The 24,718-nt window shown below is 38.9% G+C and overlaps 1 protein-coding gene across 18 annotated transcripts in view; it reads left to right on the plus strand.

The window, feature by feature from the left end:
- Positions 1–24,438, plus strand: part of CMKLR2 (chemerin chemokine-like receptor 2) — a 55,341-nt gene extending 30,903 nt beyond the window's left edge. For 10 of the 18 annotated variants that reach the window (XM_043445416.1, XM_043445421.1, XM_043445423.1 and 7 more), the window contains 2 exons: positions 6,194–6,256; positions 22,894–24,438. In XM_043445416.1, coding sequence (XP_043301351.1) covers positions 6,194–6,256; positions 22,894–23,982 — 1,152 coding nt within the window. In that variant the 3' untranslated portion in view covers positions 23,983–24,438. The remainder of the gene's footprint in view (positions 1–6,193; positions 6,257–22,893) is intronic. The other 8 variants (XM_043445424.1, XM_043445430.1, XM_043445428.1 and 5 more) reach the window with 1 other exon arrangement.
- The last annotated feature ends 280 nt before the right edge of the window (positions 24,439–24,718 follow it).

The raw sequence follows: 24,718 nt of genomic DNA on the forward strand, positions 1-24,718 counted from the left end.
CTGTGTGTTTATAAACTTTTCTTGCAGATGTTACATTTTATGAACTGTGACTCACCAAGGGTGGTACTGGTGTCTTTAGATGGAAAGAAATCTCTGAGGGATGAAAGATTACACAAGTCTGGTTCACTCAGAACCCGAGATATTCAAATAGAATATTTCCTGGGGGGGAAAAGGAAACAAGATTTTGCCATACTTATATGAATTCAAATCCATTTTTTTTTCTCTGAAGAGAATGAGGGAGGGACAGCCTCTTCATTGTCTAGGGAGGTTTTGTTTTCATTTGCAAAGTGTTTTTAATTTGTGTAGGCTTTTTGTTTTGGGCTTTGGTCCATATTTGTGTTCTAGTGTTCAAAAAACCACTTACTAGTAGACATTTTTTGAATACTCACTCTAGGCAAAGCACTGGATTTGATGCTACTTGGAGGCACAGAGAATTAAAGGGCTAGAATGCTTTGCACTGCCATATTTGATCTTCTCATAAAAACTTAAACTTAATGTCACCTGTATTTTTCAGATTTGGCACCTGGGATCCTAAATAGGAAGGTAACTCATACAAAGTCTTGAAACTAATGACACGTATGACAAAAACTTAGAACCATCTTTCCTGAGTTCCAGTGTTCTTTCAACACACCAGGCTACCTAATACCAATAAACGTCAGTGGGGTCAAGTGTCATGGCACCAAAAATCTCAGTAAACAAAATGAATACAAGAAGTCCATGCTAAACAAAATATCAAAATTTTAAGTGGAGTCAGGATCTGACCCTGTACTTGCATGACCCAACTTCACTTGCCTCACCCAAGTCTTGGCCCTATATCATGTAATCTGAATTTGTGGGTGGACCAATGGGGAAAGCCAATATGAAAATATTCTGGGACTGGGATAACACTAAAGGAATCCTGGAGTAAATAGAGTAACATGTCCAGATGTTCAGAGATGGATCACACATGATCCACGTAGTAGTGTGTTGAGATGAAATAGGTCTTATTTGTTTTAATAAGACACATATCAAAGACAAGAGGAAAAACTTGAGATGCGATGGTGGGTCATGCTAACTTCTAGGGGACAAGAACCCCGTTTCCCTCAAGGCCTCTGCAAGGTGATGACAAAGTAGAGTCCTGAGAGTCTCACATTGGGGTTTGGTTGGAGGGCTTTGATCAGAACTAGAAACTGGGTTAAATTTTTCTTCCTCTTTCTGATTTTCTTCTCTCTCTCACCAATGTCCTGTGCTTGAAGTGATAGTCCAGGTCCTGGATATACACCATTTGAAAATACTCTTGCCCTTTGTAGCACAAGAAGAAATCACAGTGGAGTCCTGGGGGGAAGAAGAGGCTCTGGGGCAAATGCAGTACCTATGTGGTCCAGGCCACAAGGGGACTTGAGACTTCACCTGCTGTGGAGCAGTAAAGAACATGCATTTGCCTGGATGACCTCATAACACAGCTGCCATGGCTGGATGAGCATTGGTTTAGGTTCCTGGTCTGGTAATTTTGTTCTTCACGTTTCTACATTTGCAGTAACTTTAACAACAGAGTTAGAACCACGCCAAGGAATAGAACAGATTCTGGATCAATATGGGATCTCTGGCACAGCTCTAATGTGTAGCCATAACAGAAGCTCAAAGACAAAAACTTCTCATAAGCTGGGTCCACCCAGCCTGGAGGTAGGGGTGTGGGGTGAGGAATGGTGAGAAAGGGTCTAACTAAAAAACAGTGTAGCTACTTTTTTTTTGCTTTCATGGCAAGCAAGATTTTAGGTCCTTGACCAGGGATGACCAGGGATTGAACCTGTGCCCCCTGCAACAGAAGATCAGAGTCTTAACCACTGGATGGCTAGGGAAGCCCCCAAAGCACCTTTCTTTTCTTACATCATTCTGAGCTTCCTCCTGTCTAATCCTCCTCACTTGCAAGGAAGAGGGGTTTATTTATTTTGCTTTTTATTCAGCCAATCATGGCTCTAGAAAAGGAAAGTAGAATTATTCTCTAATTTCAGTGTTGTTCTTAGAAACTATTGCTTTAAACACTCTGGAGAAAGGATTCTTATACCTTGGGTGCCTAGAGGGTAAGAACTTGGACACTTGTACATTTTAGTAAGAATCTAACCATGCCAACTTCCCAGCTGAATGGTTTTTGCAATTTCCTTAAGTTTCCTCACCTTCAGTTTCCTAATCAGTAAGTAGAGAATAAAAGCTCAAAAGTAATATCTGTTATGATAGATTCTTGTCCTTGATGGATGATGCTAAAGACCCTCTAAATACAGATGTCCCCATCAGCAGCCATTCAGCCCCCTTAGTGCCCACCCCTTAGTGCCATGGATCTCTTTGTTTGGTTTGTTGGCTGATAGATTTTGAACAGCTCTAAGTTTTAGGTTCTACTAAGCCAAACTTTTCCTAGCTATTGTGCCAAGTAATTTTTTTGCCCTAGCTTCAACATTGGAACCAGACAGAATAAATGTTTTATTTTTTCCTCATCTTCAGGTATGTGAAAACAGCTCTCAGACCTCCTTTATTTTTAACTTTTTTATATTGGAGTATAGTTGATTAACAGTGTTGTGTTAGTTTCCAGTGTACAGAAAAGTGATTCAGTTATATATATACACAAGTCTATTTTTTTAAAAATTCTTTCCCCTTTTACATTATTATAGAATATTGAGTAGCATTTCCTGTGCTATACAGTAGGTCCTTGCTGGTTATCTATTTCAAACATAGAAGTGTGCCCTTGTCAGTCCCAAACTCCCAATCTATGTCTCCTCCCAACCTGTCCCAGCTGGCAACCATAATCCATTCTCTAAATCTGTGAGTCTGTGTTTGGTAAATAAGTTAATTTGTATCATTTTTTTTTTAATTCCACATGTAAGCAATATCATGTGGTATTTGTCTTTCTCTGTCTGACTTCACTTAGTCTGATAGACTCCAGTTGCATCCATTTTGTTACAAACAACATTATTTTTTTCATTTATTTATTTATTTTTTATTCTTTTAAATGACTAAATAATATCGATTGTACGTATATACCACCTCTTCTTTATCCATTCAACTGTTGATAGACTCTTACATTGGTTCCATGGCTTGACTATTGTAAACAGCCTTCCTTTCTCACTGATTCCTTCAACCATTCCAACAAATGTAATTTAGTCTTGAGTCCTTGCTTTTGCATTGCTTCTTTTTCAAATGGTCTTCTCAAAATCTGTTTTTGCAGACTTCCACCAACTACACCTCATGTGGACTGACAGTGATAAAGTGGAGTGCTGAGCCTACTAGCTTACTTTCACTACTGTCAAATAATTAAAAGTGTTCATGAAGAATGTTTCTTAACCATTGCAATGATAACTTTGGTATCCAGCTGTTTGGTTTTTACCAATGGGCAAATCTTTCAACTGGTGCTTTATTTTACCTTCCATTACTACGTTTGATCCTGTACTCATTTCTATCTCCTCTAAGTGAAAAAAACAGCAGAAATATTTTCAGGCATAATCTTGTATGAATGGGAGGAAATTCTAGAACTGTTGTCCCTCCCTCCTCCTCCTATGTTTTGCTGCTATCTTAAAAAAACATTACTTTTGCTACCAACAAAAGTTTCCCTTCCCTCCACTTTACCAAGTTCACTAACCATCTCTCTGTATGATGAATAGTATTGTTTTGTGAAGTGGCTGAAATTTCAATATATTTTGTGAATTACTTGAGTACTGTTTTTTTTTCTCCTTTTGGAGACTAGCCTTCTCTCTTCTTTTAATTTTATTAGCTATTTATTTGTTTTTAAAAATATTTACTTACTTATTTGGCTGCTCCAGATCTTAGTTGTGGCATGTGGGATCTTAATTGTGGCATACTCAGTTGGGTATGTGGGATCTAGTTCCCCAACCAGGAATTGAACTTGGGCCCTCTGCATTGGGAGCTTGGAGTTTCAGCCACTGCACCACCACCTTTCTTTTTTAAAGAAAGGAAATATCTTGATAAAAATTGAAATAAGCATGTAGTAGCTGGCCAATTCAGTTTCCATCCTAAACTGGATGTTTCTCCTAGATTTCTGTCAATGTCACAACAACATGTGATTAAGATCAAAACATCTTTAGTGCCAAGGCTTCAGAAAACAGAAGTGTATTATAGTAGCAGCACACACTTCTACTCTGTGTCCCCGACTTTTCTGAAGCATATGTTTGTCTGCAGAGATGTCAGGTCAAGGTTAAAGATTTCTGATGCTCACCAACATAGTTGTGTTTGACTTTTTTTTTTTTATTTTTTTTACTGTCTAAACCATGGATGGTATCTATGAGAAGTTTTATAATCTGGTAGGTACCTTGTTGTCATTTTTGCTTCCAAAATCAGTTCTTCAGTAATCACAACATTGCCCAGAAGACACTAAAAAAGGTTAAAGCTCTAGTTTTGATTGCTTCTACAGATCGATATATCCATGACATAAATTGAACAATTCAGATCTCCAATAGCTAGCTAACCATATGCCTTACAAAAATAAAGTTACAGAAGTCCTCTAGCATCAAGGTTTCCAAATTAAGTGCCCACTTCTTCCTGCTCAAAAATTATTTGCATATACAGAAATCCTTTTTGAAGAAAATTTTTAAAATTTGCTCTGACCAAGGCTTTGAAACATTACATTGTTAATTGTGGCGATTCTTTCCCAGATTCCAGACAAAATTTGGAGAAAAGTGGGACTTCCCTGGTGGTCCACTGGTTAAGACTCTGCTCTTACACTGCAGGGGGTGCAAGTTCAATCCCTGGTTGGGGAACTAAGATCCAGTGTGCTATGTGGCACAGCAAAAGAAGAAAAGAAAAGAAAAAAAAATTGGAGAAAAGCAAGATAGAGACCTAGACCTTTAATAAAAGGTGAAAAATAGCTTTTTTAAAGAATAAGAGAAATATAATGCTTTATAGTGTTCTGTTTTCTCACCACTCTTGGTCAGATATAGGGATAGTACCTGCATTTGGGCCAGACACAAGGGTTCCCCAACTGCCTTTGGAGGACAGACATCTGGCAATGTGTGGTCTCAGTCCAGATTCAGTATTTTTCATAATATAAAGCACACAAAACAAAGCAAGTTTTAAAATCTCTCCTTAAGTCTTCTCACTCTCCTCCTAAAGTGACATAAAGAAATCCCATTATCTTTTTACTCTCCTTCTAACCCTCTATTGTGTACTGCTTTTAGTCTTAAACTGGTAGTAATTGGAATTTCCCTGGTAATCTAACGGGTAAGACTCCCAAAGCAGGGGGCCCGGGTTCAGTCCTGGCCAGAGAACTATATCCCACATCCTTCAATTAAAGATCCTGCAGGCTGCAACAAAGATGGAAGATCTCAAGTGCTGCAATTAAGACCTGGCACAGCTAAATAAATAAGTATTAAAAAAAATAAATAACTCCTAAGAATTCTCATCACAGTTCAGTTCAGTCACTCAGTTGTGTCTGACTCTTTGTGACACCATGAACCGCAGCACGCCAGGCTTCCCTGTCTATCACCAACTCCCGGAGCTTGCTCAAGCTCATGTCCATCAAGTCAGTGATGCCATTCAACCATCTCATCCTCTGTCGTCTCCTCCTGCCTTCAATCTTTCCCAGTATCAGGGTCTTTTCCAGTTCTTTGCATCAGCTGGCCAAAGTATTGGAGCTTCAGCTTCAGCATCAATCCTTCCAGTGAATATTGAGGACTGATTTCTTTAGGATTGACTGGTTGGATCTCCTTGCTTTCCGAGGGACTCTCAAGAGTTTTCTCCAACACCATAGCTCAAAAGCATCAATTTTTCGGCACTCTGCTTTCTTTATCACAGGGAAACATTTAAAAAATGGTAGTGATCAAAAAAAAAAAAAATGGTAGTGATCAATAGCTATAATTACTGAGCATGCTCTGTGTGCCAGGCACTGAGCTAACCATTTTTTGAGGACTTCCTTATGCAATCATAGCAACACTATGACTTGGAACTATTACTGCTCTCATTTTACAAATGAGGAAACTGATGTTTCAAGGTAGTAGGTGATTTGTCCAAAAATCCACAGCCAGAAGAGATAGGACTGGGATTTGAAGTCAGGCATTCTGATTCCAGAGGCAATAGACCCCTTTATGGTCTGATATTTAAATTATACCCATGTGTTAATTATCTTGAAGTCTTGCAAAAAGAATTAAGCCTGAAAATTTCTCCCTAACCTAAGGTTAATCATTCACTCTGTTTTCCTCCCCCAAATCCACAGAGCTTAACAGATTGTGCAAATCAGAACATAAACCTCTGGGTGGAACATCAAGTCAACTGTTATGTAAGTAGGCACTGATCTTTCAAGTATGTGCTATGTTCTCTTGAACTGTCCTAATGAAGCATGAGGATTAGACAGGCAAATCAATCAGCAAGTGCCTTTTATGAAAAGACCTTGATCCCAACAGAGTGAAAATAGGTATCATTTCATGTCCACTTGGTTCGTTTTTTTTTTAACTAAAGAAAAAATTTTCTCCTCCCTCACTCCATTTCTTTTTTTATTATTATTATTAATTTTATTTTTAATTAGAGGATAACTACTTTACAATGTCATGCTGTCTTTTGCCATATATCAACATGAATCAGTAAGAGGTATACTTATGTCCCCTCCTTCTTGAACCCCATTCACACCTCTTCTCCATCCCATCCCTCCAGGCTGTCACAGAGCACTGGTTTGTGTTCCCTGCATCATACTGCAAACTCCCAGTGGCTGGCTATTTTACATATGGTAATACATATGCTTCAGTGCTAGTCTCTCTAAAATCATCCCACCCTTTCCTTCTCCCACTGACTCCCAAAGTCTATGCTTTATGTCTGTCTCCTTTGTTGCCCTACACTATCTTTGGTACCATCTTTCTAGATTTAATTTACATGTGTTAATATACAATATTTGTCTTTCTCTTTCTGACTTACTTCACTCTGTATAATAGGCCCTAGATTCATCTACCTCATTAAACTGACTCAAATGTGTTCCTTTTTATAGCTGAGTAATATTCCATCATGTACAAGCACCAAAACTTCCTTATCCACTCATCTGTCAGTAGACATTTAGGTTGCTTCCATGTCCCAGTATTGTAAATAGCGCTGCAGCGAATATTGGGGTACATGTGTCTTTTTCAGTTACGGTCTCCTCAGAGTATATGCCCTGTAGTGGGATTGCTGGGTTGTATAGTAATTTTATTCCTAGTTTATTAAGGAATCTCCATACTGTTCTCCATAGTGGCTGTGTTAATTTGCATTCCCACCAACAGCATAAGAGGGTTCCTACCCTCATTTCTTTATGATCGGTGGGTTTTTAGTTCCCCTATATGCTAAGTCACTTTAGTTATATCTGGCTCTTTATGACCCCATGGGATCACAGGCTCCTCTGTTCATGGGATTCTCCAGGCAAGAATAGTAGAGTGGGTTGCCATGCACTTCTCCACGGGATCTTCCTGACCCAGGGATTGAACTCACATCCCTTCCATCTCCCGCATTGGCAGGCAGGTTCTTTACCACTAGCGCCACCTAGGAAGCCTTTTAATTCCCCTATCAGGGATCAAACTATGCCCCCTGCAGTGAAAGCACAGTCTTAACCACTGGATCACCAGGGAAATCCTTGAAATAGGCTAGTGTTTAAATCCAGGGCTGAGTTTCAATGCCAAGTCAATAAAAAGTTATTGTGAGTGTTACCCTAGCTTAGCTAAGCTTCCTAAAAGATTCTATTAATTTCCTAAATGAATGTCTTTCAAATATGTCTCCCTCATCTCCATTCTAACTCTCACTGCCAAGGGGCCCTTCCGTCTTTGACCTCAAGTGTGTCAATATGTCCCAAGCTGCCTCCAGATGATCTTTACAAAAATTCAGTGATGACACTCATTACTACAAATAGTTTTATTTGCTCCCAACTCACAATGGAATAAAATCTTAACTACTTAGGCATGACTTTCAAAGGCCTTCATTACCATAACATTCCCTTGATTTGTTGTGTCTTTTCCAGTCAAACCAAAACACTTCCATTTATCCTAATATGTCCATTTTCCTAATAAGGAATATTAACATTTGTCTTAATGTGTGGCACGAAGGAATAAATGACATGGGAGCTACAGATAGGCTGCTGCTGCTGCTAAGTCACTTCAGTCGTGTCCGACTCTGTGCGACCCTATAGACGCCAGGCCACCAGGCTCCCCCGTCCCTGGGATTATCCAGCAAGAACACTGGAGTGGGTTGCCATTTCCTTCTCCAATGCATGAATGTGAAAAGTGAAAGTGAAGTCACTCAGTCGTGTCCAACTTGTAGCGACCCCATGGACTGCAGCCTACCAGGCTCCTCCATCCATGGGATTCTCCAGGCAAGAGTTCTGGAGTGGGTTGCCATCACCTTCTCCGACAGATAGGCTAGATGCCTCTTATTCAAGGATAGGCTCTGCCAGAGCTTGGGGTGGAAAGGAGAAATCCAACAATAACCATTTAACCATCAATATCACAGTCAACCTTCAATTTCCATTTAAAACTCCCTTGCTTCTCTTGGGTTAATAAACAGGGAATCTTTATAAAATACTGCTCTGTCCCAGCACCTTCCAAGTGGAGATCATTTTTCCAAAGGGCAACAAAATATTCTGCTGGTGCCAAACATCTTGAGCACAAACTGGGGTGTGGTATACTGTTTATGTTTGATAGTGAGTGAAAAATATTGAGCAATGACCTCAAATAACTCTCCCCCACTCTCTCACTCTCTCTCTCTCACACACACACGCACACACACACTTTTGAACAAAGTCTCCTCCCTAAGTAGACAGCTCTTGAGAGATACAGTTTGCTGATCACATATGTTTGCTGATTGATGGATTTTTGGTTTACACCAAAGAGTTTCTCTCTCATGTCCATTGATTCTTTCTGCTTATTGTTGTCATTCAATCAGAAGCAGGGTATAGATACCCTCAAGGTCCCCTATAGTTTTCATGGGAGATATATTTCACAGGAGATGCATTCTTGAGTTCTTTATCAGGGTAAATGGATAATTCTGGGGCTTCACTGGTGTCTCAGTGGTAAAGAACCCACCTGCCAATGGGTTCAATCCCTGGATGGGGAAGATTCCCTGGAGAAAGAAATGGCAACGCACTCTAGTATTTTGCCTGGTAAATCCCATGGACATGAGGAGCCTGGTGGGCCACAGTCTATGGGATTGCAAAAGAGTCAGACACGAGTTAGTGACTAAACAATAACAACAACATGGGAAATTCTACACAGGCAGACAATGGTCAACAACATCAAAACCTTCTATATGGTTGAAGCAGATTAGACTCCAAATTTTCTTAAAATTCTGTTGGGTATACATTTTTGCAGTGATCCATGACAACCCATCTAATTCAACAATATGAAACTAAATTAAACCCCTTTGTATTCACCAAATGTTCTGCCAGAAGGAATCTTTGTGTTTTGTCAAGGTAAATAAACTAAATGTTTCCCTCTACAGTCAAGTCTCATTTAAAACCACACTTAAATGTTTAAAGATACACATTTCTACCAGATGTTCTTTCCCCAGATCATCTGGATTTTATAGAATGTTTATCACTATTTTTTCTACTAGAACTCTGGCAGTGAAATCTGTTTATTCAGGAGAGAGTTTCAGCTTTACCATCTATTAAGTCTGCATAGATCAGAAACCAATTTGCTTAATTCAATAGACTGCTCTGTGCTCCAGAAGTAAATATTTGTCACTTGAGTGTCAATGTAACTGTCACCCAGGAATGTGACAACTTGGTTCCCCACAGCAGCTGAATTCTTGCAGTAAACATGCCCCTCCACGTTCTTTGGAAACCAAACCACAAACTTCAAGGGGTGTTTCTCTGAACTTTGCTCCACACCAAGCATTTTTCACACATTTCTAATGGACTCAGGTGGACGTTTTCTATATTCATGTCCACAATACAGCTTGGCACTCACTTAAGTGGTTACTCAAAAGATTTAAGATCATGGAGATCTGTATAAGTCTTTATTTCAGTCAGAATTATTTATTCGCCTTTCAGCAGTACATATGGTTTAAGACAAATACAGTAGCTATTTCCTCTTTTTCAGTCAAGTCAAAAGGACCCATCTTGGCGATGTTTTGTGCACTTCCAAATGGAGAAAAATATTTGACGTCTCAATGGAAAGCCACGGCCAGCCAAGAGAGTTTCATTTTTCCTGTTTAATGAATGTGAATGTTTCCTTTAAATCTGGATTTATTTATTTATTTTTTATGATCTAAAAAAGTTTAATAAGTATAATATCATCATGTTAATAATATTAATTAAATGCATGTACATATATACAGGACTTCCCTGGTGGCTCAGGCATAAAGACTCTGCCTGCATAAATCTGGATTTAAAGACCTAAGTTGGCCTGCTATGCATCTTCATTTCTGGTTACTACCTAGCCAGCATTTTTTTTATTGTTCAGACATCCCTCCAGTTTCATCTGAGTCTTCATTCACATCTCCTCTTCTCAAAAACAGAAAAAGTTTTATGTGCCTAAATATGCACATATGTGTGCGTATGGTATGTAGCATGTATATGTGCTCAGTCATGTCCAACTCTTTGCAACCCCAAAGACTGTAGCCCACCAGGCTCCTCTGTGGAATTTTCCAAAAGAATAATGAAGTGGGTTGCCATTTCCTCCTCCAGGGGATCTTCCCAACACAGGGATCAAACCCACATCTCTTGTATGTCCTGCATTAGCAGGCAGTTCCTTTATCACTGCCTCACCTGGGAAGCCCTGTATGTGTGTATATACATGATGAAACTGAAGAAAAATTCCCCCATATTTTCTTTCTCTATCTCTTTTTGCTCTTTCTCTCTTATCTAGAATAAATAGATAAGTATAACACAGTATGTTTGATGATACAGCAGAATGTCAGGGGTTTTTTTTTAGAATTTTTATTGGAATATAGTTGCTTGAATATCAGTTTTTTAAAAGTTTAAAAATACTTGTTCTTAAATATAGGGCCTTAAATTTAAATTGGCAGAAATGCCCAAGGTAATATCCTTTCTCTGTAGACTACATTTTTACTTTGAGATTGCAGGTATTTTCTTGAGATTTCATTATCATATAGTTCATTTGCATTCTCACATGTGTATAGCTTTTATTTTTTCAATAATTTTATTTCTTTCTATATACAAAGCATAATGTTAGCAAAGATTGCATATTCAAGTGTTGACAGCATTTTGGAAAGTGTCATAAATGAGTGATTTAGAAGTGGTGACCATGGCAAATGAGAGAATACATCCCTTGCCTGAAGAGGAATGCAGCTGCTGCTATAGGAAGTACAGGTCCGCTGTTACCAGATGATCTACATTTTCCAAAGAAGCTAGAAATTGCAATTATTTTTGTAAAGTCTATTAATGTTTAATATTAGCATTGACATCAAGCATACATTTTTTTAAACACTTTTTCAACTAAATGAAATACATTTGCAGTCTCTACAAAGCGCAGTTGGTTTAGTGGGGTAGAGTGGACCAGGCCAAGCCAGGACTCTAAGGTGAGAGTGCCCATGGATAAAGAGCAGATTCAGCAGCAGGAGATAGAAGAAAGGAGTTCAGACTGAGCCCAGCGTGTGTAGATGAGGGTTTCTTAACTTTGGCATCCTTTACTTTTGGGGCAGCATGATTCTTTGTTGTGGGGGGCTGTATATTCTAGGATGCTTAGCAGTATCCCTGGTCCCTACCCACTAGATAGCAGCCGCATTTTCCCTTTCATCCTCCATCCTTTGTTGTGACAATCAACAGTGTCTCTAGATATTGTCAAATATCCCCTGGGAGGCAAAGTTGTCCCCAGTTTGGGATCCACAGGTATAGATTGTGGCAGTGATGGAGAATGGGAATTGGTGTCAGAGCACTGACACCTGGGATGGTAAGTGGACAGTCTAACCAAGGTTGGGAGAGAAGTGTGAATCTTCCTAGAGAGGAGAGGAATAGCATGATGGAAATGTGGTAACAGTGTTCTCTGGAGGACCGAAGGTATAGCAGTCCAAAGCTGGAACCTGGAGTAAGGACTAGGAACAAGGCAATAACCCAGTTATTCAAACCAGAGAATGAAGTAGAAATAGAACCATGGATCAGGATGGCTGCCAAGTTACACTTCAAACAAGAAATATAGCTGAGTCCAAGTCTGGGGCAGAGCAGAGCTCACAGGTGGAAGTTGAAAGGCCTGAGCTATGAGAATGAGAACAGTGATGAGGCAGGGAAATAGTGGTCGGCCAGAGATGGCAGAAAGCAGGATGAGGGTCATTTATCAGGGAATTCACTCATCATTCCCTTTTGAGAACCAGGAGCTTTGTTACAGCTCCAAGGAAGGGCTCTGGTTCTAGGTAATGATCCATTGTTTTGCCTTTCTTATCAGGGTCCTCCTTAGTAACTCTAACAGAAACCCAGTAAAGTCAGGAACTTGTCCATAGCATCTTTTTTCCTCGAGAAAATAAGAGTTATCTCAACTCTTATATCAATTTGGAGAAGGTTAAAATGAGGGTCTGTGGAGAGGCCCTGAGTAGCATTAAATCTTATGGTTGCCTCATGGGCACCAAGGGGCGAGTCATTCTCAGAGGCCAACTCAGAGTTTCTATCTCCATTTAACATATAGCCTCCTCTCCTTCACTGTTGAAAAGCTCAGAGTCTTCAAAGAGTTTGCCTCCCGCAGAGGTCACAGATTTATAGCTGGGCTGAATATGGCCCACAAGTATTTTGTTTTAAAACAGTAGTTTAGGAATTGGGAACTTTTCACATTAAAAATACAGATATTCAGGGACTTCCCTGGAGGTCCAGTGGTTAAGACTCTGCACTTCCACTGCAGGAAGCACAGGTTCAATCCCTGGGGGAGAACTAAGATCCAGCATGCTGCAAGGCATGGCCAAAAAAATAAATAAAAGAAATACCTTAAAATATATATGTGTGTGTGTGTATGTATATATGTATAAATTTTCATCCATTCATCCAAAACTCTGGCAACACTAAGCCCTCATTTCCCACATGCAAACAGTCGGCTGGAATTGAGTAGCTGCTTTCCTCTGAAAGGAAGTCCACTGTTTTTTGGCTCACCCAAATCCCATTATCTCCCCAATTTGGACCATTAAAGTTACCTGCCCTTGTGATATTTAAATTATGAGTTAAAGGGCAGAGGTCATTTAGCTCTGCCCAAGTCACATAGGTCTATTACAACTCTAGATCTGCTCCTCATTTCCTTATAAAACAAGTCTCACCAGCCCATCACAGTCAATGGCAAAAACTGCTCCATGAGATCATCCAGGCACCCAGGCCTCTATCTTGTGAACCATCATGTTTTCCTCATCCACCTGGTATATAATGGCTCATCACTGCATCCTCATTCAGCCAATAAGAAGAGAAAGAGGGTAGGGGAAGGCCTGACACCGGCATTGAATCAAGAGGTCTAAACATCTTATTGTATATATAAGCCAAGGATTTCCAAAGTTTGCCAACAGATCACCAGAATCCAGGCAAGAAACATGGAACAGATTGTCACTGATAGCCCTCAGAAGGAAATGACTCTGCCCACACCTAGATAAGTTTTCTCCAGACTTTGAAACAAAAAAATTGTAATTTTAAGCTACTCAACATAGAGCAGTTTGTTACAGCAGCCCTAGGAAACTAATAAAGCTAGCCTTTAGATATTTGGAAACTTAATTCAATCTGGAGGCACCTGTAAACTGTAAAGCAAAGTATTGGGTTGGCCAAAAAATTCATTTGAGTTTTTAGTAAGATGTTACAGAAAACCTGAACAAATTTTTTGGCCAACCCAATACAAGCGAGGCATATAATTAAGAACATGTCCTCAAGGGTTAACTGTCTAGCCAAGGACTTGGTAGGGTAGTCTCTGAATTCTGCATTACTTCTCTCTTTTCTCCATCCCACTCCTCCCTCTCACCATCACCAACACACAAACACATCTGCTGTAAGTCACAGGGGAATTCCTAGCTTATATGTCCTGTGAAGGCTTCAGCTGGGCAGGATGCAGCTCCTCTTGAAGATCTTTCTCCAAGCCTAAACTGGTCATTGCATCTAACCTAAGCATCTGCTTTCTGGAAGATTAGCAGTTTCTCTGGAACAGGGCTTTCTGTTTGAAGGGATTCTGTTTGGAAAGATCACTCATCCTCAAGGTAATTCTCCTGCCCCAAGAGAATTGGGAAGAAGGGTGGCTGGCATCCTTCAGCAGACCCTATGACCATTCTGGCCCACCAGGGTCAGCAGTGACAGCTCCTGACTTGGTGAAAATAGTGGTAGGATTTTCCAGGCAAGAGTACTGGAGTGGGTTGCCATTTCCTTCTGTGTGCAATTAGAGGTCCTCCAATGGCTTCTCTGTTTGGGGAATGAGGTTCCATCTACTCATTCTTTTGGATTTTGTAAGGTGATTCCAGGCCATTTTGCTTCAGGATTGCTAACAGCCTAAAGAATAGGTCACAGGCACCAAAAAGGTGGCTTCCCCGGTGGCTCAGTTGGTAAAGAATCTGCCTGCAATGCAGGAGACCCAGATTCGAGCCCTGGGTCAGAAAGATCCCCTGGGGGCCATGACAACCCACTCCAGTATTCTTGCCTGGAGAATCCCCAAGGACAGAGGAGCCTGGCAAGCTATGCATTCTGTGGGGTCACAGAGTCAGACACGACAGAGCAACTTAAGCCCTGTATTAAGCACTGTGGGGTCCAGAGATGACACTCATTCTTGAGGAATTCACAGTTTGGGAGAGCAGAAATCAAAGAGAAGTCAATGAAAGCATAACGTATTAAGTACAGTAAGAGCAGTGAGACAGAAGAGGGGAATGTCACATGGTTAAGAGCTCAGGATCTGCATTCAATGGAGCTGAGTTTCCATTCTGACTCTCCAATTATAGGTTGCCGTGATACTAGGAAAGTCACTAAGCTTTTCAAAGCTTCAGTATTTTTCCTTGTAAATAGGAAAATAGTAGTACTTATGCACTTTTACATGATTTTTTTCAAGAATCAAATTAGATCATACATGCCTAGCATCCAGGAAATCCCTGACAGCACTGGCTACTGCATATGATAATTGTTATTATTAAGTATTATTAATATAATTATCTGAGGGGAGGTAATGTTAGAAAATGTTTCCAAGAAAAGGTGGCATTTGAGCTGAATAATGAAAAATAAAGAGAAGTTGGCTGAGTTTGGGTTTGGGAAGATGCTAATGAATTGCTTTAGTTTATTATGCTCAGTTAGATTCCTCAAATGAATTTAGATAAGATGAAGAATTCAGTGTTGGTCAAACTGAGCTTGAGATGGCTGTGAGCAATACAAGATGTTTTGACCTCTTCATTCTAACTCTACTATAATCTCAAATCTTAAATATCTGCCCTATTAGTGATTATAGCTCCATGAGATGACTATACCTACTAGTATTTTTTCTACTTGATTTTGAATACTACAGATAGAAATAGCAAAATTAATTGATGAAGCCAGAATTGTACCCAATAAGCTTTGTTTTGGTTGAAAAACTGACATTTAAGTCTTCTTAGCCCAGGAAACTAGACTTGATAGCAGGAAAGAAAAAAGAGACCACAGAAGAAAATTTACCTTGGATGAAATTATAATAGATAACATTTGGTATAGATAAAATAAGCAAAATAAAACTGAATAGTAAATCTTTGTTGTAATGTAGAAAAGAATTTAAATTCAAAACAAAGAAATACCAGTACAATAATAATTTAAATAAAGTTTGAAAGTGAAAGTCGCTCAGTCTTTTCTGATTCTCTGTGACCCCATGGACTGTACGGTTCATGGAATTCTCTAGGCCAGAATACTGGAGTGGGTAGCCTTTCCCTTAAATGCACTCTATAGGAAGTTAATGTATAAATTAAGTGGTCATAGTCAAGTTCATTCCAAAATGTATCTTTTAGTTGAAAAGTCTTCCATATTGATATAATTCTGATGAACATATTTGAATTCATAAACACAGAATCAGAACATCCAGGAGTGCCAAATAGGGTCAAAATCTCTAATGCTTGCCTGTGACATCCAGGTGGTGAGCCAAGGAAGCAAGTGGAACTCTGTCCAGATCTTAAGAAGTCAGAGTACTAAAGTTTTTTTTTCAGAAGTCTTTTACTATTATTATTAGAGGAATAATTTCTTTACAATGTTGTAGTGGCCTCACTGTACATCAGTGTGAATCAGTCACAGTTATATATATAGCCTCTCTCTCTGGAGCCTCCCTCCCCCCACCATTCCATCTCTCTCTGTCACCATACAGTGCCAGGCTGGCTCCCTGTGGCATAGAGCAGCTTGCTGCTTATATGTTTTACACGTGATAGTGTATATACATCACCGCTGCTTTCTCACTTTTTCCCTGCCACTTCTTCCCCTGCTGTGTCCACATTCTCTATGTCTGCGTCTCCTTCTCTTCTCTGTAAACAGGTTCATGGATACAAATAAAGAGGTTGAAATCATCACACATAAATGTTAATCTGTTTTCTATTGCATCTTCCATAAAATAATACCTGATAAGAACTTAATAAGTACTTGAATGTTAGATTCTCTCGAGTCAGCCCTGCAAACATTATGAACATAGAAATTGCACCTATAGTGTGAATCATTTTAATTTAGCACTTACTGAATATCTTACAAAAATAAACTTTCACAGCTTTGAGAATGATTATAGCAAAATTGAGGTCCACAAAGACTTGGACACTTAGAGTGTTAATCACAAGTCCTACCAAGAAATATACTATTTCTAGTTCATAACATGAAAAAGAATGCTTCTTTTTTTTTTGGCCACACTGTGTGGCGTGTGGGATCTTAGTTCCCTGATCATAGATTGAAACCCTTGCATTGGGAACAAGGAGTCTTAACCACTGGACTGCCAGGAAAGTCTGGAAAAAAATGTTTTAATTCATGATATTTCTTTAATGATTGTAGGTCTATTCAGGTTTTGTTTCTACTTGTGTCCGTCTTGGAAGAATACATTTTTTTCTAAGAAACATTTTGCCAAATATTTCAAGTATTTTTTTCATAGTTCTCTCTCATTTACAAAATCTCTACTTCTTTTTTATTTATTCTCTACTTCTTTTTTATTTATTAAAAGCAGCAAGGGAAAAACAACAAATAACACACAAAGGGATTCCCATAAGGATAACAGCTGATCTATCAATAGAAACCCTCCAGGCCAGAAGGGAATGGCAGGACGTACTGAAAGTAATGAAAGAGAATAACCTACAACCTAGATTACTGTATCCAGCAAGGATCTCATTCAGATATGAAGGAGAATTCAAAAGCTTTACAGATAAGCAAAAGCTGAGAGAATTCAGCACCACCAAACCAGCTCTTCAACAAATGCTAAAGGATCTTCTCTAGACAGGAAATGCAGAAAGGTTGTATAAACGTGAACCCAAAACAACAAAGTAAATGGCAACGGGACCACACCTATCAATAATTACCCTAAATGTAAATGGGTTGAATGCCCCAACCAAAAGACAAAGATTGGCTGAATGGATACAAAAACAAGACCCCTATATATGCTGTCTACAAGAGACCCACCTCAAAACAAGAGACACATACAGACTAAAAGTGAAGGGCTGGAAAAAAATATTTCATGCAAACGGAGACCAAAAGAAAGCAGGAGTCGCAATACTCATATCAGATAAAATAGACTTTCAAATAAAGGATGTGAAAAGAGACAAAGAAGGACACTACATAATGATCAAAGGATCAATCCAAGAAGAAGATATAACAATTATAAATATATATGCACCCAACATAGGAGCACCGCAAATGTACGGCAAACACTAACGAGTATGAAAGAGGAAATTAATAGTAACACAATAATAGTGGAGCCTTTAATACCCACTCACAACTATGGATAGATCAACTACACAGAAAATTAACAAGGAAACACAAACTTTAAATGACACAATGGACCAGCTAGACCTAATTGATATCTATAGGACATTTCACCCCAAAACAATCAACTTCACCTTTTTCTCAAGTGCACACGGAACCTTCTCCAGAATAGATCACATCCTGGGCCATAAATCTAGTCTTGGAAAATTCAAAAAAATTGAAATCATTCCAGTCATCTTTTCTGACCACAGTGCAGTAAGATTAGATCTCAATTACAGGAAAAAAATTGTTAAAAATTCAAACATATGGAGGCTAAATAACACGCTTCTGAATAACCAACAAATCATAGAAAAATCAAAAAAGAAATCAAAATATGTATAGAAATGAATGAAAATGAAAACACAACAACCCAAAACCTATGGGACACTGTAAAAGCAGTGCTAAGGGGAAGGTTCATAGCATTACAGGCTTACATCAAGAAACAAGAAAAAAACCAAATAAATAACCTAACTCTACACCTAAAGCAATTAGAGAAGGAAGAAATGAAGAACCCCAGAGTTAGCAGAAGGAAAGAAATCTTAAAAATCAGGGCAGAAATAAATGCAAAAGAAACAAAAGAGACCATAGCAAAAATCAACAAAGCAAAAAGCTGGTTTTTTGAAAAAATAAACAAAATTGACAAACCATTAGCAAGACTCATTAAGAAACAGGGAGAAGAACCAAATTAACAAAATTAGAAATGAAAATGGAGAGATCACAACAGACAACACTGAAATACAAAGGATCATAAGAGACTACTACCAGCAGCTCTATGCCAATAAAATGGACAACTTGGAAGAAATGGACAAATTCTTAGAAAAGTATAACTTTCCAAAACTGAACCAGGAAGAAATAGAAGATCTTAACAGACCCATCACAAGCAAGGAAATCGAAACTGTAATCAAAAATCTTCCAGCAAACAAAAGCCCAGGACCAGATGGCTTCACAGCTGAATTCTACCAAAAATTTAGAGAAGAGCTAACACCTATCTTACTCAAACTCTTCCAGAAAATTGCAGATGAAGGTAAGCTTCCAAACTCATTCTGTGAGGCCACCATCACCCTAATTCCAAAACCAGACAAAGATGCCACAAAAAAAGAAAACTACAGGCCAATATCACTGATGAACATAGATGCAAAAATCCTTAACAAAATTCTAGCAAACAGAATCAAACAACATATTAAAAAAAATCATACACCATGACCAAGTGGCTTTATCCCAGGAATGCAAGGAATTCTTTATATCGCCAAATTCCAATCCAGTGTAATACAACCACATTAACAAATTGAAAGATAAAAACCATATGATTATCTCAATAGATGCAAAGAAAGCCTTTGACAAAATTCAACACTCATTTATGATTAAAACTCTCCAGAAAGCAGGAATAGAAGGAACATACCTCAACATAATAAAAAGCTATATATGACAAACCCACAGCAAGCATCACCCTCAATGGTGAAAAATTGAAAGCATTTCCCTGAAATCAGGAACAAGACAAGGGTGCCCACTCTCACCACTACTATTCAACATAGTGTTGGAAGTTTTGGCCACAGCAATCAGAGCAGAAAAAGAAGTAAAAGGATTCCAGATAGGAAAAGAAGAAGTGAAACTCTCACTGTTTGCAGATGACATGATCCTCTACATAGAAAACCCTAAAGACTCTACCAGGAAATTACTAGAGCTAATCAATGAATATAGTAAAGTTGCAGGATATAAAATTAACACACAGAAATCCCTTGCATTCCTATATACTAACAATGGAAAAACAGAAAGAGAAATTAAAGAAACAATACCATTCACCATTGCAACAAAAAGAATAAAATACTTAGGAGTATATCTACCTAAAGAAACAAAAGACCTATACATAGAAAACTATAAAACACTGATGAAAGAAATCAAAGAGGACACAAACAGATGGAGAAAATACCGTGTTCATGGATTGGAAGAATCAATATTGTCAAAAAGACTACTACCCAAAGCAATCTATGGATTCAATGCAATCCCTATCAAGCTACCAATGGTATTTTTCACAGAACTAGAACAAGTAATTTCACAATTTGTATGGAAATACAAAAAACCTCGAATAGCCAAAGTAATCTTGAGAAAGAAGAATGGAACTGGAGGAATCAACCTGCCTGACTTCAGACTCTACTACAAAGCCACAGTCATCAAGACAGTATGGTACTGGCACAAAGACAGAAATATAGATCAATGGAACAGAATAGAAAGCCCAGAGATAAATCCACATGCCTATGGACACCTTATCTTTGACAAAGGAGGCAAGGATATACAATGGAAAAAAGACAACCTCTTTAACAAGTGGTGCTGGGAAAACTGGTCAACCACTTGTAAAAGAATGAAACTAGAACACTTTCTAACACCATACACAAAAATAAACTCAAAATGGATTAAAGATCTAAATGTAAGACCAGAAACTATAAAACTCCTAGAGGAGAACATAGGCAAAACACTCTCCGACATAAATCACAGCAAGATCCTCTATGACCCACCTCCCAGAATATTGGAAATAAAAGCAAAACTAAACAAATGGGACCTAATGAAACTTAAAAGCTTTTGCACTACAAAGGAAACTATAAGCAAGGTGAAAAGACAGCCCTCAGATTGGGAGAAAATAATAGCAAATGAAGAAACAGACAAAGGATTAATCTCAAAAATATACAAGCAACTCCTGCAGCTCAATTCCAGAAAAATAAATGACCCAATCAAAAAATGGGCCAAAGAACTAAACAGACATTTCTCCAAAGAAGACATACAGATGGCTAACAAACACATGAAAAGATGCTCAACATCACTCATTATCAGAGAAATGCAAATCAAAACCACAATGAGGTACCATTACACGCCAGTCAGGATGGCTGCTATCCAAAAGTCTACAAGCAATAAATGCTGGAGAGGGTGTGGAGAAAAGGGAACCCTCTTACACTGTTGGTGGGAATGCAAACTAGTACAGCCACTATGGAGAACAGTGTGGAGATTTCTTAAAAAACTGGAAATAGAACTGCCATATGACCCAGCAATCCCACTTCTGGGCATACACACTGAGGAAACCAGATCTGAAAGAGACACATGCACCCCAATGTTCATCGCAGCACTGTTTATAATAGCCAGGACATGGAAGCAACCTAGATGCCCATCAGCAGATGAATGGATAAGGAAGCTGTGGTACATATACACCATGGAATATTACTCAGCCATTAAAAAGAATTCATTTGAACCAGTCCTAATGAGATGGATGAAGCTGGAGCCCATTATACAGAGTGAAGTAAGCCAGAAAGATAAAGAACATTACAGCATACTAACACATATATATGGAATTTAGAAAGGTGATAACGATAACCCTATATGCAAAACAGAAAAAGAGACACAGAAATACAGAACAGACTTTTGAACTCTGTGGGAGAATGTGAGGGTGGGATATTTCAAAAGAACAGCATGTATACTATCTATGGTGAAACAGATCACCAGCCCAGGTGGGATGCATGAGACAAGTGCTCCGGCCTGGTGCACTGGGAAGAGCCAGAGGAATCGGGTGGAGAGGGAGGTGGGAGGGGGGATCGGGATTGGGAATACATGTAAATCCATGGCTGATTCATATCAATGTATAACAAAACCCACTGGAAAAAAAAATAATAATAATAATAAAAAAAAAAAAAAGAAAAAAAAAACATATGAAAATGATAAAAAAAATTTTTTTTATTGAAGGATAATTGCTTTATAGAATTTTGTTGTTTTCTGTCAAACCTCAGCCTGAATCAACCATAGGTATACATATATTTCCTCCCTTTTGACCCTCCCTCCCATCTCTTCCCACCCCACTCCTCTAGGTTGATACAGAGCCCCTGTTTGAGTTTCTTAGTCTACAGCAAATTCCCCTTGGCTATCTATTTCACATATGGTAATGTGAGTTTCCATGTTATTCTTTCCATACAGCTCAGCCTCTCCTTCCCTCTCCCCATGTCTGTAAGTCTACTCTCTATGTCTGTTTCTCCACTGCTGCCCTGTAAGTAAATTCTTCAGTACTATTTTTCTAGATTCCATACATATACGTTAGAATACAATATTTATCTTTCTCTTTCTGACTTACTTTACTCTGTATAATAGGTTCTAGGTTCATCCACTTTATTAGAACTGACTCCAAGGTGTTCCTTTTTATGGCTGAGTAATATTCCATTGTGTATATGTACCACAACATTTTCATCCATTCATCTGTTGATGGACATCTAGTTGCTTCCATGTTCTAGCTATTGTAAATAGTGCTGCAATGAACAAGGGGATACATGTGTCTTTTTCAATTTTGGTTTCCTCAGGGTACATGCCTAGGTACATGCTGGGTCATATGGTGGTTTTATTCCTAGTTTTTTAAGGAACCTCCATATTGTCTTCCATAGTGGCTGTATCAATTTACATGCCCACCAACAGTGCAAGAGCATTCCCTTTTCTACACACCCTCTTCAGCATTTCTTGTTTGTAGACTTTTTGATGATGGCCATTCTGACCGGTATGAGGTGATATCTCATTGTAGTTTTGGTTTGCATTTCTCTAATAATGAGCAATGTTGAGCATCTTTTCATGTGTTTGTTAGCCATCTGTATGTCTTCTTTGGAGAAATGTCTGTTTAAGTCTTTTTCCCACTTTTTGATTGGGTTGTTTGTTTTTCTGGTGTTGAGTTGTATGAGCTGCTTGTATATTTTGGAAATTAATCCTTTGTCAGTTGTTTCATTTGCTATTATTTTCTCCCATTCTGAGGGTTGTCTTTTCACCTTGCTTATAGTTTCCTTTGCTGTGCAAAAGCTTTTAAGTTTAACCAGGTCCCACTTGTTTACTTTTGTTTTTATTTCTATTACTCTAGGAGGGGGGTCATACAAAATCTCTACTTCTATAGTTATGTCTCCCTTTTGTCCCTAAATTGTTATTAGTGCCTATTAAGATAAGGTATTTTTATCCTTATGTCCTTTATTATTTACTAAACATTTCTTCTTTTATAAGCTGTTTTCTATAAATAAATTTTTTTTAAATTGTTTTCTTTCTTTTTAAATTTGCTTCCATAGATTTGTTCATTCTGCAAGATCATGGAAGATCTAGAGGAGACACTATTTGAAGACTTTGAGAACTACTCCTACGCCCTGGAGTATTACTCCCCAGAGACCGATTCAGAGGAGAAAGCACAGCTGGGAGCCATTCACTGGGTCTCCTTGGTGCTGTGTTGTTTGGCATTTGTCCTGGGCATCCCAGGAAATGCCACCGTCATTTGGTTCACGGGATTCAAGTGGAAGAAGACAGTCACCACTCTCTGGTTCCTCAATCTAGCCATCGCGGATTTCATTTTTCTTCTCTTCCTGCCTCTGTACATCTCCTATGTGGCCATGAATTTTCACTGGCCCTTCGGCATCTGGCTGTGCAAGGCCAATTCCTTCATTGCCCAGTTGAACATGTTTGCCAGTGTCTTCTTCCTGATGGTGATAAGCCTGGACCGCTATATCTACTTGATCCACCCTGTCTTATCTCACCGGTACCGAACCCTCAGGAACTCTCTGATTGTTATTACAGTTGTTTGGCTTTTGGCTTCACTAGTTGGTGGGCCAGCTCTGTACTTCCGGGACACTCTGGAGTTGAATAACCACACTCTTTGCTATAATAACTTCCACGAGCATGATGTGGACCTCAGGTTGATGAGGCATCATGTTCTGACCTGGGTGAAAGTTATTGTTGGGTACCTCCTCCCTCTGCTAACAATGAGCATTTGCTACTTGTGCCTCATCTTCAAGGTGAAGAAGCGAAGCATCCTGATCTCCAGTAAGCACTTCTGGACCATCCTGGCTGTGGTCATGGCCTTTCTGATTTGCTGGACTCCTTATCACCTGTTTAGCATTTGGGAACTCACGATTCACCACAATAGCTATTTCTACCAAATGCTACAGGCTGGCATCCCCCTCTCCACCGGCCTGGCGTTCCTCAATAGTTGCTTGAACCCCATCCTTTACGTCCTGATTAGTAAGAAGTTCCAAGCGCGCTTCCGGGCCTCAGTGGCTGAGATACTAAAATACACGCTGTGGGAGGTGAGCTGTTCAGGCACCCTGAGTGAACAGCTCAGGAACTCTGAAACCAAGAACCTGAGTCTCCTGGAAACAGCCCAGTGAATTCTTGCCCTCCCACCTATCACCACACAACCTTTGTGTGGTTCCCCTGACATGCTTTCAGATTATTTGCTTCCAAGACATAGAGCTGATTGTATCTTTTTATTTTTATTTTTTTGGTAATTTTATTGGCACCCTATTTTTCTTTAGATATAAAACATAATAAGGATCTTCATTTTTCTTTTCAGCAACTTAAATTATCTTATTCTTGTTAATTATACCATAGTGGATTAACCAACATTACTTTTCTAATTTTAATGACTTTTTAAAACTTCTAAATTTTAATATTAAACGTATGATTGATTTCAAAAATATAAAAGTAGGTGTGCTTAAGCTCACTTTAATTCTGCACAAGTAACCTATTAGACTTATTCTTAAAATGCAACATATGTACTTAATTTCTTTATTTCATGTAATCTGTATACGTGCCTTTATGAATTAAAGTGATAATTGATTATAGTAGGTTTTGTTCCAGTTAACTATGAATGCTTGGTAAACTGCCCCAAAATCTAGAAAATAACTATTATTGTTATCTCTCACGATTCTGAGAATGAGGAATTTAAACAAGGCACAGAGGGGAGGTTCGTCTCTCTGTTTCACAGTATCAGGGGCCTCAGCTGGATGGGCCGAGCAGCTCTCTTCCCTTCCACCCTCTCCTCTCCTCTTCCTTCTTCCCCTTCCCCTCTTCTCCTCCCCTCGTTTCTTGTATCTTCTCCTCTTCTTTCTTCACATGGGTATT

Source organism: Cervus canadensis, chromosome 24, assembly GCF_019320065.1.
Source record: "Cervus canadensis isolate Bull #8, Minnesota chromosome 24, ASM1932006v1, whole genome shotgun sequence".
NCBI classification, from domain to species: Eukaryota; Metazoa; Chordata; class Mammalia; order Artiodactyla; family Cervidae; genus Cervus; species Cervus canadensis.